The sequence below is a fragment of the Staurois parvus genome, unplaced genomic scaffold, assembly GCF_062004578.1.
Source record: "Staurois parvus isolate SC_StPar_1 unplaced genomic scaffold, SC_StPar_1.0 ptg000463l, whole genome shotgun sequence".
NCBI classification, from domain to species: domain Eukaryota; kingdom Metazoa; phylum Chordata; class Amphibia; order Anura; family Ranidae; genus Staurois; species Staurois parvus.
Genome location: NW_028318259.1, coordinates 1,380,001 through 1,394,979, shown reverse-complemented (window position 1 = coordinate 1,394,979; position 14,979 = coordinate 1,380,001). Strand labels below are relative to the sequence as shown.

General features: G+C 45.4%; 2 protein-coding genes across 4 annotated transcripts in view; one reads left to right on the top strand and one right to left on the bottom strand.

The window, feature by feature from the left end:
- Positions 1 to 14,979, top strand: part of LOC149452811 (acetylcholine receptor subunit epsilon-like) — a 46,985-nt gene that overhangs the window by 31,679 nt on the left and 327 nt on the right. For 2 of the 3 annotated variants that reach the window (XM_089688962.1, XM_089688963.1), the window contains exons 8-12: positions 3,303 to 3,417; positions 6,331 to 6,445; positions 10,021 to 10,282; positions 12,434 to 12,567; positions 14,593 to 14,979. The exon at positions 14,593 to 14,979 is cut by the window's right edge and continues 327 nt beyond it. In XM_089688962.1, coding sequence (XP_089545088.1) covers positions 3,303 to 3,417; positions 6,331 to 6,445; positions 10,021 to 10,282; positions 12,434 to 12,567; positions 14,593 to 14,772 — 806 coding nt within the window. In that variant the 3' untranslated portion in view covers positions 14,773 to 14,979. The remainder of the gene's footprint in view (positions 1 to 3,302; positions 3,418 to 6,330; positions 6,446 to 10,020; positions 10,283 to 12,433; positions 12,568 to 14,592) is intronic. The other variant, XM_089688964.1, reaches the window with a different exon arrangement.
- LOC149452810 (eukaryotic translation initiation factor 4E type 2-like) overlaps positions 14,897 to 14,979 on the bottom strand; it is a 22,638-nt gene continuing 22,555 nt past the window's right edge. Inside the window, exon 6 of the mRNA XM_089688965.1 lies at positions 14,897 to 14,979. This exon is cut by the window's right edge and continues 294 nt beyond it. The gene's annotated coding sequence lies outside the window, so the exon portion shown is untranslated.

Below are 14,979 nucleotides of genomic sequence, written 5' to 3'. Positions count from 1 at the left end.
ACTTGCAGACTCGGCCTTGGTGTGTGTTTTTCCTGGGCCCTGTATCTTGTTCCTGCATCCTGTTCCTGTCTTGTTGCTGACCCTGCTTGATCTGGACCTCTGCTGACTTCTCCTGTTCTGATCCCTGGCTTGTGACCCTGCCCATTCTCTGCCTGACCCCCCTGTACCTACCTGCCTGTTAGTTGCTGTACCCGGCTCGTGACCTGACTACTCTCTGCCTGCTCCTCCTGTTCCTACCTGCCCGTTTGTTATTGACTCGGCCTGCCTGACGACGCTTGCATTGTATGTATTATCTGTGGGTGGTTTGGTTCGTTTGCACTGTGTTATGTTTTAGTATTGCACTGCGTTTATGTTTGTATTGTTAGTCTTGAATACATTATATTGTTTATAACTTATCTGAAGCCTGCGTTTCCCTGCGTCAGTCACATACCTCTGGTCATACCCTGGAGCCCTGATAGACGTGCAGCCAACCAGCTTTCCTTCTTTTTACAACTTTTTAAAAGATGTATAAAACCTAAACTAAAATTAAACTGTCTGAAAACAGTTATGCTACTATGTGACTAAAGGTTTCGGGGCATCTGACCATCACACTTATACAAGCATGTTGAGCATCTCAGTCTAAAACCATGACCGTTATGACCAATATGAAGCTGGCCTCCCCTTTTGTGGCTATACCTGCCTCCATTCTTCTGGGAAGACTTTCAAGTCTTTGGAGTGTGTCTGTGGGAATTATTGGCCATTTAACCAAAATATTATTGGACGTGCACCCAACCAAATTTTCCTTCTTTTTTACCATGGAGCCTGTGACAGACAGGACCAGCACCTGATATTGTGATAGTGGAAGTTTGGAGCAGTGTCTGCTTTGCATCTTTTAAAGAGTTGTTTTATGTTTTGTTTTGTTTTTGAACCTCCAAACTTTGTTGTACAAATAAAAAAATAAACACTTGATAGAGGATTTCCCAGACTTATGGGTTTTTAAAGAGAAAACACAACAGATGAAGCTACTGAAACCAATACTGAGCTGTCTGATAAGGGAGGAACCTCTGCCATGATGGCTCAGTTCTGTAAATAGCAGGCTTCTACCAGCACAACTAAAAGTTAACACAGCTAAATATGTCAAAAAGAAACTACATCGCCACCTGCTGGCTGGATGAAGGACTGTGAATAATTATACTGCTATATTTTATGTTTATTTGAAAAGTAAAACATTTTTTAAGCCCTGACCCTAAATAAATAAGAAAAGAAAATATGTACAAAAACACTATAAATTCTATTGAACCTGCAGATGTGGATAGTTCCCGTAGACTAGACCTCCACATGAACTGGCTTTAGCAGGTATAGTTTAGTGTTTCAAAAAGGTTTTTGTGTTTTTACATATGAGGGCAACTGATTTTTTTTCCAGACAATACATACAGTAATAGCATGGTGATCTATATATTTAAAGGGACAGTCCACCCAAAAGTGATATTTTAGTTAAAGATGGTTTTTCCAAGTCTTATATCTTTTGGATGCTCCTTCAGTGAGATCTGCCTGCCACAATTCCAGTCCACCTGGGACATTTAGGTATCTCTGACAATCGTTGTGTGCTACAGCCCCTCCCATTACAGTCCATAGAATATATAATAAATAAATAAATAAATAAAATCCATCAAAGAATGGTCTGGTGGACACAGCAGAAGTGTGGACCCAGGAACTCAGTGCATAGCTCTCACCAATAGGGTCCTCAAGCATTAAAACAAAGTGTTGATGCTTTTCACTCTCCATCATCTACCAAAACACTCAAATATCGGTCTTTAATGGGCAGCCATTTAATAAATTGCCACAAATAGTCAGAAAGGTTTCCCTTTTAATGCAGATTAGACTGTGCCTTATAAGGGTGGCTGTCGTTCTTTGGGACTGACCTTGAAGGATCTAGGTCCCTTTTTTAGTTATTATAGTCATTTCAATGTAGTTGGTAAAAAAAACCTGCCCAGGTACACTTCCAGCTTAACTTTGCAGGTCATTTTCTTGAGAAAGAATCCTGTTCTCTGCCAGTGTGCTGCAAAGAAGGACCCTTGCTCCCTGTGTGGAAGCAGTGGTCTCTCTGTAGTGGTCAACACACCCCCTGCTGATGGGAAAAAAGTATGAAAAAAGGCGAAGACAGTATTTAGTGGAAAAAAATGGCAGTTGTCTATGATACACCGTGCCATATGGGGTCGCCAGGGGTGTTCGTAGTTTTTGCACACATGCATTTGGATAGTGCAGGCGGCCAACCGCCAACACCATGGAAAAACGTGACGATAATTCAAGGTGGGGAGCTTTCAGGTCAGTCCCAGCATTCAGAATGGGGTGGAAGCAAGGGCGGACTGACCATTTGGGAACTCGGGCAGTGCCCGAGGTCAGTAGGGGGCCCCATGAAGTGCCCCTGGTACCTTTCATAGGCTTTTTTGGGTGTGGTTCGAGTGTGGGCTAGGACACGGGCCCCATGATCCCCTATTGCCTGGGGGCCACATGAGTAGTCAGTCCGCCCCGGGTGGAAATATTTCTCTGTTTAGACCTGCCCTGCCCTGCCTCCCGCCCTAAGCCATGATATCACAGCCGTGCTGTGAATAAAATCATAATGTAGAGCTTTCTTGTGGAAAAGTAGAGGGATGACTAGGGACTTTGATGTGAAAGCATAGAGGGGTAAACTGAGGACTCTGCTGTGAATGGAAGGATCCTGATGTAATGGGGACCCCATTTTAGATGGGGGTTCCTCAAGGTTTTGCATACTTCGAAAGATTGCCATGACTGAAAAAGGTTTGAAGAACACTAGCAAACTAAATTTATTAATTTAGAGTTTGTCTACAAATCACAAACCTTTATGGTCTTCTTAAGGCACCAGCAGAGTTTTACCAACATGAATGAAGAGTTAATCCAGGTTTCATCTCTATGTCGGAATTGTTCTCCATGTCGGAAGTCTAGGTCTTGTGTATGGTACATGAGGGCCAAGAGTATTAGTGAGTCACCAGTGGTGGAGACTCAAACCTAAGTTCCCAGATCCACCTACCTACTGCCATCATTGCGAAGGATTATCATTCTCCCTGGTGGAGTTTTATTTTGATGTTGCAGAGGAGTTAGTCTCCATGTTGGAGAGAAAATACAGATTTCATTGGAGAGTTCCCTAAAAAGGTAAAAGCCAGAGCTTGAGTAAGGTCCTCAGAATTCATTTCTAACTATAATATTCATTATGGGGAGACTGGTCCAGTAAAAGTGCTAAGCTGATCATCTGAAATGGACAAGAAGTTCTTTCTGGTCACCGTCCCATCTTTGTCTACTTTCAGCCGGTGGTCAGAAATGTACCACCTCCATCTCGGTTCTCCTTGCTCAGGTTGTCTTCCTGTTCCTGATTGCCCAAAAGGTTCCTGAAACGTCTCTGAGTGTCCCACTTATCGGCAAGTAAGTTACTTTACATCACCTGGTTGTTCTAAAATTCTACCTAGGACCATCTTCACTATCAAATAAAATGTATTTTTTGAGGCGCTATAATGACCGAGGGTACAAGTGTCAACGAAGAAATAAAAGACGCAGACAGTTCAGTCATGAAATGGAGAATGGTGAAGGGTCATAATGATGGCTTTGTTGATAAACAAAACCAAACCTACCACCGACCACTGAGGCCATTTAAATTGTATCTTTACCTTTTGTGGAGAACAAAAAAAACAACAACAATCCCTTCTGGGTGATCTATGCCAAGGCTCCAAACTTTCTAAACAAAGGGCCAGTTTACTATCTTTCAGACTATAGAGAAGCCAAACTGTGCCAGTGGGAGTTAACAATACCACATCATTGGTGTCAGTGAAAGGAACAGTGCCCCAACGTTGGTGTCAGTGGGAGGAATAGTGCCCCATCATTGGTATCAGTGGGAGGAATAGTGTTCCATCATTGGTGTCAGTGGGAGGAATAGTGTTCCATCATTGGTGTCAGTGGGAGGAATAGTGTTCCATCATTGGTGTCAGTGGGAGGAATAGTGTTCCATCATTGGTGTTAGTGGGAGGAATAGTGTTCCATCATTGGTATCAGTGGAAGGAATAGTGCCCCAACATTGGTGTCAGTGGAATAGTGCCCCAGCATTGGTGTCAGTGGGAAGAATAGTACCCCAATATTGGTATCAGTGGGAGGAATAGTGCCCCATCATTGGTGTCAGTGGGAGGAATAGTGTTCCATCATTCGTATCAGTGGGAGGAATAGTGTCCCATCATTGGTATCAGTGGGAGGAATGGTGCCCCATCATTGGTGTCAGTGGGAGGAATAGTGCCCCATCATTGGTGTCAGTGGGAGGAATAGTGCCCCATCATTGGTATCAGTGGGAGGAATAGTGCCCCATCATTGGTATCAGTGGGAGGAATAGTGCCCCATCATTGGTGTCAGTGGGAAGAATAGTACCCCAATATTGGTATCAGTGGGAGGAATAGTGTTCCATCATTGGTGTCAGTGGGAGGAATAGTGTTCCATCATTGGTATCAGTGGGAGGAATAGTGTCCCATCATTGGTATGAGTGGAAGGAATAGTGCCCCAACGTTGGTGTCAGTGGGAGGAATAGTTCCCCATCATTGGTATCAGTGGGAGGAATAGTGTTCCATCATTGGTATCAGTGGGAGGAATAGTGCCCCATCATTGGTGTCAGTGGGAGGATTAGTGCCCCATCATTGGTGTCAGTGGGAGAAATAGTGCCTCATCCTTAGTATCAGTGGAACAGCGCCCGATTTTGATGTCAGTGGGAGGAATAGTGTCCCATCATTGGTGTCAGTGGAAGGAATAGTGCTGCGTCATTGGAATCAGTGGGAGGAATAGTGCCCCATGATTGGTATCAGTGGGAGGAATAGTGTCCCATCATTGGTATCAGTGGGAGGAATAGTGCCCCATCATTGGTGTCAGTGGGAGAAATAGTGCCCCATCATTGGTATCAGTGGGAGGAATAGTGCCCCATCATTGGTATCAGTGGGAGGAATAGTGTTCCATCATCGGTATCAGTGGGAGGAATAGTGCCCCATCATTGGTATCAGTGGGAGGAAAAGTGCCCCATCATTGGTGTCAGTGGGAGGATTAGTGCCCCATCATTGGTGTCAGTGGGAGGAATAGTGCCTCATCCTTAGTATCAGTGGAACAGTGCCCAATTGTTGATGTCAGTGGGAGGAATAGTGTCCCATCATTGGTGTCAGTGGAAGGAATAGTGCTGCGTCATTGGTATCAGTGGGAGGAATAGTACCCCATCATTGGTGTCAGTGGAACAGTGCCCCAAGGGCCAGATAAAACCAAGTAAAGGGCTGCAGTTTGGAGACCACTGGTTTAGCCCAATCACTGCAATGATGGCAGCAGTGGGATGGTTTATTTCAGATTGTGGGATTAAATAATGCCTCAGTTGGTTGTCAGTGGGAGTGAGAAAATTAAGTTATGCCTGTGGTCAGTAGTAGAAGGAAGAGCCTCATTATTGTGGGAGAAATAGTGTTGATTGGAATCAGTGGAAGGCATCATTGGTGTCAGTGGGAGGAACAGTGCCCCTTTAATGGTGTTATTAGGAGGAACAGAGCCCCATTGTTAGTATCACTGAAAGCAATGGAATAGTTCCTCATATCAGTGGGAGGAATGGTGTCAAGAACCAGACAAAAGCAAGCAAAGGGTCACATCTGGGCCATGGGCCACAGTTTGGAGACCACTATCTTAATCATGCATTCAAGCACTATACACTCCCAATTTGACCACACTATAGTGTTCCAGGGAAGGCAATAGACAAACAGAGAACAAAGGCCATGAGCAGAGAGAAGATCCAGAAGGTCTCCAAAAAGACTTGCAGCTGGAATTGCAGCCAAAGGGGGTCCTACAAAGTATTGACTCCGGGGGGCTGAATACAAATGCCGCCACACTTTTCAGATATTTATTTGTAAAAAATTTTGAAAACCATTTCTCATTTTCCTTCCACTTCACAATTTGTGTTGGTCTATCACATAAAATCCCAGTAAAATACATTTAAATTTTTGGTTGTAACATGACAAAATGTGGAACATTTCAAGGGGTATGAATACTTTTTCAAGGCACTGTAGATAATAAAGGTGTATCTGAAGCCAAAACCTTTTTCTTGGCGCCATTATGGCAGCGTACTACCTGTATGATGCCATGGATTGATGCCAGGAAAGAAGAAAGGTAAGTATCGATACAATGTTCCTTTTTTTGTTTTTTGATGGAGTAGGGAAGACTTAGAACCTCTCTCAGGTACTACTGGACTGATTTATATTGGTATCCTTGCTGTGAATGGGTTGTTGATGGCATGAGAACCTGCCCAGAACTGGATCCTGACCCTGCTTTCTTTTGTAGATATCTGATATTTGTGATGATCGTGTCTACGCTGATTGTGCTGAGTTGTGTCATTGTTCTGAACGTGTCGCTGAGGACACCGAGCACGCACAACCTGACTGCCACCATGAAACGGGTGAGCCAAGCATTTGTCCAATCGGAATGCTCAGATGTTTTCATTGACTTGGCTTGATAAGAGTCTTCTATTCTACTCCTATGATGAGACTCAGACACTGTGCCAGACCAGCCACAGACCTGACAGCCTGCAGAATACGATGGTTCCTCCCAGTTCTGTCACCCCTGACCTGACCTGACAGCCTGCAGAACACAATGATGGTTCCTCCTGGTTCTGTCACCCCTGACCTGACCTGTCCTGACAGCCTGCAGAATACAATGATGGTTCCTCCTAGTTCTGTCACCCCTGACCTGACCCGACAGCCTGCAGTATACAATGATGGTTCCTCCTAGTTCTGTCACCCCTGACCTGACAGCCTGCAGAATACAATGATGGTTCCTCCTAGATCTGTCACCCCTGACCTGACCTGACCCGACAGCCTGCAGTATACAATGATGGTTCCTCCTAGTTCTGTCACCCCTGACCTGACAGCCTGCAGAATACAATGATGGTTCCTCCTAGTTCTGTCACCCCTGACCTGACCCGACAGCCTGCAGAATACAATGATGGTTCCTCCTAGTTCTGTCACCGCTGACCTGACCTGACAGCCTGCAGAATACAATGATGGTTCCTCCTAGATCTGTCACCCCTGACCTGACAGCCTGCAGAGTACAATGATGGTTCCTCCTAGTTCTGTCACCCCTGACCTGACCTGATAGCCTGCAGAATACAAATATGGTTCCTCCTAGTTCTGTCACCCCTGACCAGACCTAACAGCCTGCAGAACACAATGATGGTTCCTCCTAGTTCTGTCACCCTTGACCTGACCTGACAGCCTGCAGTATACAATGATGGTTCCTCCTAGTTCTGTCACCCCTGACCAGACCTGACACCTGCAGAATACAATGATGGTTCCTCCTAGTTCTGTCACCCCTGACCAGACCTGACACCTGCAGAATACAATCATGGTTCCTCCTAGTTCTGTCACCCCTGACCAGACCTGACAGCCTGCAGAATACAATGATGGTTCCTCCTAGTTCTGTCACCCCTGACCTGACCTGACAGCCTGCAGAACACAATGATGGTTCCTCCTAGTTCTGTCACCCCTGACCAGACCTGACAGCCTGCAGTATACAATGATGGTTCCTCCTAGTTCTGTCACCCCTGACCAGACCTGACACCTGCAGAATACAATGATGGTTCCTCCTAGTTCTGTCACCCCTGACCAGACCTGACAGCCTGCAGAATACAATGATGGTTCCTCCTAGTTCTGTCACCCCTGACCTGACCTGACAGCCTGCAGAACACAATGATGGTTCCTCCTAGTTCTGTCACCCCTGACCTGACCTGACAGCCTGCAGAATACAATGATGGTTCCTCCTAGATCTGTCACCCCTGACCTGACCTGACACCTGCAGAATACAATGATGGTTCCTCCTAGATCTGTCACCCCTGACCAGACCTGACACCTGCAGAATACAATGATGGTTCCTCCTAGTTCTGTCACCCCTGACCTGACCTGACAGCCTGCAGAACACAATGATGGTTCCTCCTAGTTCTGTCACCCCTGACCTGACCTGACAGCCTGCAGAACACAATGATGGTTCCTCCTAGTTCTGTCACCCCTGACCTGACCTGACAGCCTGCAGTATACAATGATGGTTCCTCCTAGTTCTGTCACCCCTGACCAGACCTGACACCTGCAGAATACAATGATGGTTCCTCCTAGTTCTGTCACCCCTGACCAGACCTGACACCTGCAGAATACAATCATGGTTCCTCCTAGTTCTGTCACCCCTGACCTGACCTGACAGCCTGCAGAACACAATGATGGTTCCTCCTAGTTCTGTCACCCCTGACCAGACCTGACACCTGCAGAATACAATGATGGTTCCTCCTAGTTCTGTCACCCCTGACCAGACCTGACACCTGCAGAATACAATGATGGTTCCTCCTAGTTCTGTCACCCCTGACCAGACCTGACAGCCTGCAGAATACAATGATGGTTCCTCCTAGTTCTGTCACCCCTGACCTGACAGCCTGCAGAACACAATGATGGTTCCTCCTAGTTCTGTCACCCCTGACCTGACCTGACAGCCTGCAGAATACAATGATGGTTCCTCCTAGATCTGTCACCCCTGACCTGACCTGACACCTGCAGAATACAATGATGGTTCCTCCTAGATCTGTCACCCCTGACCAGACCTGACACCTGCAGAATACAATGATGGTTCCTCCTAGTTCTGTCACCCCTGACCTGACCTGACAGCCTGCAGAACACAATGATGGTTCCTCCTAGTTCTGTCACCCCTGACCTGACCTGACAGCCTGCAGAACACAATGATGGTTCCTCCTAGTTCTGTCACCCCTGACCTGACAGCCTGCAGAACACAATGATGGTTCCTCCTAGATCTGTCACCCCTGACCTGACCTGACAGCCTGCAGAATACAATGATGGTTCCTCCTAGTTCTGTCACCCCTGACCTGACCTGACAGCCTTCAGAATACAATAATGGTTCCTCCTAGATCTGTCACCCCTGACCCCAGTCCCCAGAGCTACACCCATCGCTGATATTACTAGATCACTAGCCTGTCCCTGCATCCCTCCATGACGGGTCAAAGAGAGCAAGAAATGAGACCCTCAATGGGGATAGAGACAGCAATAGCACTCCAACATCTGTCAGGACTACAGTACGTCCCCATGAGGGGAAATTCTTCTCACTTCCTGTCCAGGTGATGGAAGCCAAAGCAGAAAGAGAAAATCTCTATGGGCACACAGACTGCATTTAAAATACAACAAAAACATACTATAAGAGATGGTCAGAGACTCCAAACATAGTACAGGAGATGGTCAGAGGCTGCAGACTTACTACAGAAGATGGTCAGAGACTTCAGATTTATTCTGGATATTCATCAGAGACTCCAGACTTAGTACAGCAGATAATGGCAGCTGCAGCCTTTCTACAAGAGATGGTCAGAGACTGCAGACATGATACAGGAGATGGTCAGAGACTTCAGACATACTACGGGAGATGGTCAGAGACTGTAGGCTTACTACAGGAGATGGTCAGAGACTGCAATCTTACTACAGGAGATGGTCAGAGACTGCAATCTTACTACGGGAGATGGTCAGAGACTGCGGACATGACACAAGAGATGGTCAGAGACTGCAGACTAACTACAGGAGATGGTCAGAGACTGCAGACATGACACAGGAGATGGTCAGAGACTGCAGACATAACACAGGAGATGGTCAGAGACTGCAGACATAACACAGGAGATGGTCAGAGACTGCAGACTAACTACAGGAGATGGTTAGAGAATGAAGGAAGCTTTAGGTAGCACACGTGGGATTCTTTATTTGTAAAGGGGCTGTCTGGCCATGATCTCTAGCAGTTTCTTGAACCTTGCCCCCAGTCTCTGGCTCTCTCATCTGTCCTCCTCAGGTTGGGCCTGAAGGCTTTAGATCAGCAGAACAACCAGTCAGCATTTTATAAAGTTCAGCATTGTCTACAGCCTTGTGAAATCCTTTTGCCTGTTATCATTGTGTTGCTGGGTCTGGAGCCCCCAGGAATAACATGGAGTCCATCTTGCAGAGGCTCCTGGAGGTCTTACCGCGATACCTCCATATGAAGATTGAGCCGTGCGAGGAAGAAGGCGAGACGCCAAAGGATAGGAGGAAGAGCTCCCTGGGGATCATGCTGAAGGCCGAGGAGTACGTCCTGAAGAAACCACGGAGCGAACTGATGTTTGAAAGGCAGAGGGAGCGACACGGGCTGAGCCGGGACTCCCAGGGCCACAGAGGTGAAGAGGAGGGAGAACGCAAAGGCAAAAAGGGGCAGTGGAGGTGGCGGATAGGTAAGGACAGGGCAGAGAGGCAGCCATTTTGTGCAGAAGCAACCATACTTGGTCTGACCCAAACTGCACCCCAACATAACCTACAGAAGGAATCCATTAGAATCTAGACAGGGAGTCCAATATACAAAAACTGGAGCAAATGTGGAGCAGGTACCGAGACCAACCAATCAGCCATCTTCCTATATTTCAAGATTGAACTTGATTGGTGGCTTGGGGAGCACCAGTTTTCTTTTCACCAGTTTTTGTAATTTGGTCCCTGTGAGTTTTCCATGAACTGACTTTTCAAGAATTTGTTTAGATGACAAAATGGCTGCCTCATTTTATATCTGAAGTGGTAAAGGTACACCTGGCAACATAACAAGTAAGGTTTTGGAAAGGTCACAGTCCAATGGGTGGGGAGGTTTAGTGTATTTCTGGAGAGCACATATTTTGGGGTACTATTATCAAGACCACAAAAGCAAATACGCTGCTGTAGTAGCACATGCTTTGACACAAGAATGTTAGATCTCTTTCAACGCCAAACATGTTGTTACTTTCACACCAGCAAATCATGTAGTGTTTCCAATTTTTTGTCCAACCCCTGTATTCCATAATGATTGGATTAAAGTGAACCTGACATTATACTTCATTTACTCAGGTAGGACATACACTATATTGCCAAAAGTATTGGTCGGCCTGCCTTTACACGCACATGAACTTTAATGGCATCCCAGTCTTAGTCCGTAGGGTTCAATATTGAGTTGGCCCTGCCCTTTGCAGCTATAACAGCTTCAACTCTTCTGGGAAGGCCGTCCACAAGGTTTAGGAGGGTGTCTATGGGAAGGTTGGACCATTCTTCCAGAAGCACATTTGTGAGGTCAGGCACTGATGTCGGGGGAGGAGGCCTGGCTCGCAGTCTCCACTCTAATTCATCCCAAAGGTGTTGTGTCGGGTTGAGCTCAGGACTCTGTGCAGGCCAGCCAAGTTCCTCCACCCCAAACTGGCTCCTCCATGTCTTTATGGACCTTGCTTTGTGCACTGGTGCGCAGTCATGTTGGAACAGGAAGGGGCCGTCCCCAAACTCTTCCCACAAAGTTGGGAGCATGAAATTGTCCAAAATGTCTTGGTATGCTGATGCCTTAAGATTTCCCTTCACTGGAACTAGGGGGCCAAGCCCAGCCCCTGAAAAACAACCCCACACCATAATCCTTCCTCCACCAAACTTTACACTTGGCACAATGCAGTCAGGCAAGTACCGTTCTCCTGACAACCGCCAAACCCAGACACGTCCATCGGATTTCCAGACAGAGAAGCGTGACTGGTCACTCCAGAGAACACATCTCCACGGCTCTAGAGTCCAGTGGCGGCGTGCTTTACACCACGGCATCCGACACTTTGCATTGCACTTGGTGATGTAAGGCTTGGATGCAGCTGCTCGACAATGGAAACACATTCCATGAAGCTCTCTACACACTGTTGTGCTAATCTGAAGGCCACACCAAGTATGGAGGTCTTTAGCTAATGGCTCTGCAGACAGTTTGCGACTTCTGCGCACTGTGCGATTCAGCATGCGCTGACCCTGCTCTGTCATGTTACGTGGCCTACCACTTGGTGGCTGAGTTGCTGTTGTTCCCAGTTGCTTCCACTTTGTTATAATCCCACTAACAGTTGAGCGTGGAATATTTAGTAGCCAGGAAATGTCACGGATGGACTTATTGCCCAGGTGGCAACCTATCACGGGACCACGCTTGGAGTCACTGAGCTCCTGAGAGCGACCCATTCTTTCACCAATGTTTGTAGAAGCAGTCTGCATGCCTAGGGGCTTGATTTTACACAACTGTGGCCATGGAGGTGGTTGGAACACCTGAATCACATGATTTGAAGGGCTGGCCCAATACTTTTGGCAATATAGTGTACCTGTAAAAGAAAATAATATAAAGTTTTTCCTGTAGCCCGTAACATCCAACACCACTTCCTTCAGAAGAAGTTAGCACCTGACATTCAAAGTCTGCAGGGAAGCAGACAATTCTTCAAAGTGTAACACAAAACCATTCCCAGCCACTGAGAGGAACGAGGCAGATCAGAGAGCAGAGACATCTAGTGATGGACATGGATTCTGTAGTGGTCTTTTTTAGGTCAATGGTAGTAACCAACCATCTTTCTCTGTTGCAGTTGACGGATTTGATGTTGGAGTGACCACTCCCCTATTTAAGAATCTGGCCCACTGTGCCCCGGAGATAAAGGAGTGTGTGGAGGCCTGCAACTTCATCACCTCCAGCACAAAGGAGCAGAATAAGACCAGCGCGGTGAGTCCTGTGCACACTAATGGTTTGCCAGAAATGACTTACATGAAATCTACGCAACATTTTACTGGCCTGCCACATCAACATTAGTAGAACTATTGGAAAAAACGTTCTTTTTTTTATCTTGGATAGCACAAGGGAGGGTTATAACACCTGTTTTTTGCTATCTGTGTCCCATTGAGGAGATTTACCTTTACTTCAGGTCCCATAGCCAAAACAGGAAGTGAGAGGAGATCCCTGCAAATTAAGGGAATCCCCACAGAAAGATTTCCACTTTATTACTTTTGTGGGGACAACCCAAAATGTAGGATTTACATTAAATTTCACTGTCAATGGCAGGGGTCTCCAAACATTCTAAACAAAGGGACAGTTTTTTTTAGACTTTAGGGGGGCCGGACTGTGTTTATTGTCTATTGGAAGTAGAAAATGCCCTGACATCAATGCGGAATTCAGCCCCATCCCTGCCAGCAAAGGAAAATTATAGTTAGTATTTGATACAATCTTGTTTTCCTGTCACCAGCATGACACCATACTACCACATGTATCCTGCCGTGTACTGGTGCCAGGAAAGGCAAATTATAGTTAGTATTTGATACAATTTTCTGTTTTCCTTGTCATCAACATGACACCATACTACCACATGTATCCTGCCATGTATTGGTACCAGGAAAGGAAAATTATAGCTAGTATTTCATACAGATTTCTGTTTTCCTGTCACCAACATGACACCATACTACCACGTGTATCCTGCCATGTATTGGTGCCAGGAAAGGTAAATTATAGTTAGTATTTGATACAATTTTCTGTTTTCCTGTCACCAATATGACACCATACCAGCCTATGTATCCTGCCGTGTACTGGTGCCAGGAAAGGAAAATTATAGTTAGTATTTGATACAATTTTCTGTTTTCCTTGGCATCAACATGACACCATACTACCACATGTATCCTGCCATGAATTGGTGCCAGGAAAGGAAAATTATAGTTAGTATTTGATACAATTTTCTGTTTTCCTGTCACCAACATGACAGCGTACTAGCACATGTATCCTGCCACGAATTGGTGCCAGGAGGGGTAAATTATAGTCAGTATTTGTTACATTTTTCTGTTTCCTGTCACTAACATGACACCATACTAGCACATGTATCCTGCCATGAATTGGTGCCAGGAAAGGAAAATTATAGTTAGTATTTGATACAATTTTCTGTTTTCCTGTCACCAACATGACAGCGTACTAGCACATGTATCCTGCCACGAATTGGTGCCAGGAAAGGTAAATTATACTTAGCATTTGATACAATTTTCTGTTTTCCTTGGCATCAATATGACACCATACTACCAAATGTATCCTGCCATGAATTGGTGCCAGGAAAGGAAAATTATAGTTAGCATTTGATACAATTTTCTGTTTTCCTTGGCATCAACATGACACCATACTACATGTATCCTGCCATGAAGTGGTGCCAGGAAAGGAAAATTATAGTTAGTATTCAATAAAACTTTCTGTTTTCCTTGGCATCAACATGATAGCGTATTCCCACATGTATACTGCCATGAATTGGTGCCAGGAAAGGTAAATTACGGTAAATATTTGATACAAGTTTCCGTTTTCCTGGCACCAACATGACAGCGTACTACATGTATGGTGCCAGGAAAGGAAAATAATAGTAAGCATTTGATACAATTTTCTATTTTTTTTTGGCACCAACATGACAGCGTACTACATGTATTCTGCTATGGATTGGTGCCTGGAAAGGAAAATTATGGTAAATATTTGATTCTATTTTCTGTTTTATGTACAGTGAGGAAAGGTCATACCTTTTTTAATTGCATGCTCTTGTGACAAGCGCCCCACCCCATCCATTTCTTGTATGGTTGTCACAGGCACAGGAAATGAGCAGTTATGAATAGGAACCAGACAGAATTTTCATGTCTTCCCCACACTATCCTAAACAAAAAATAAAGTAAAACTGTAGTTAGGCTTTAAGAATTAGCACAGCAGTGATGAGATTCTTCTTTTCATCTCTAGGAAATGGAAAACTGGATCATGATCGGGAAAGTTATAGACGTCTTATGTTTCTGGGGAGCTCTGCCCTTCTTCATGGTGGGCACCCTCGCCATCTTCTTCATGGGGCACTTCAACAGCGCACCGGAGCACCCCTTCAAAGGCGGTGGACAGCAGTTTCCCCCGTGTACAACTTCTAGTTAACAATCACTACCTGGTGTTCGCTGTGTGGGTGTTGCTGGTAAAGCATCGAAAACTGACGTTCCCAAAGATGTGGGGCATACGTACCAGTTTTAGAAAGTTCAAAGTTAAGAAACAAGTCCGTAAATGTTTTGGAAAACATCACAAAAAATATTTTATTGTAAATTCCTTTTTTTTTTTTAATTTGCAAGAAAAATATCAGCTTAATAT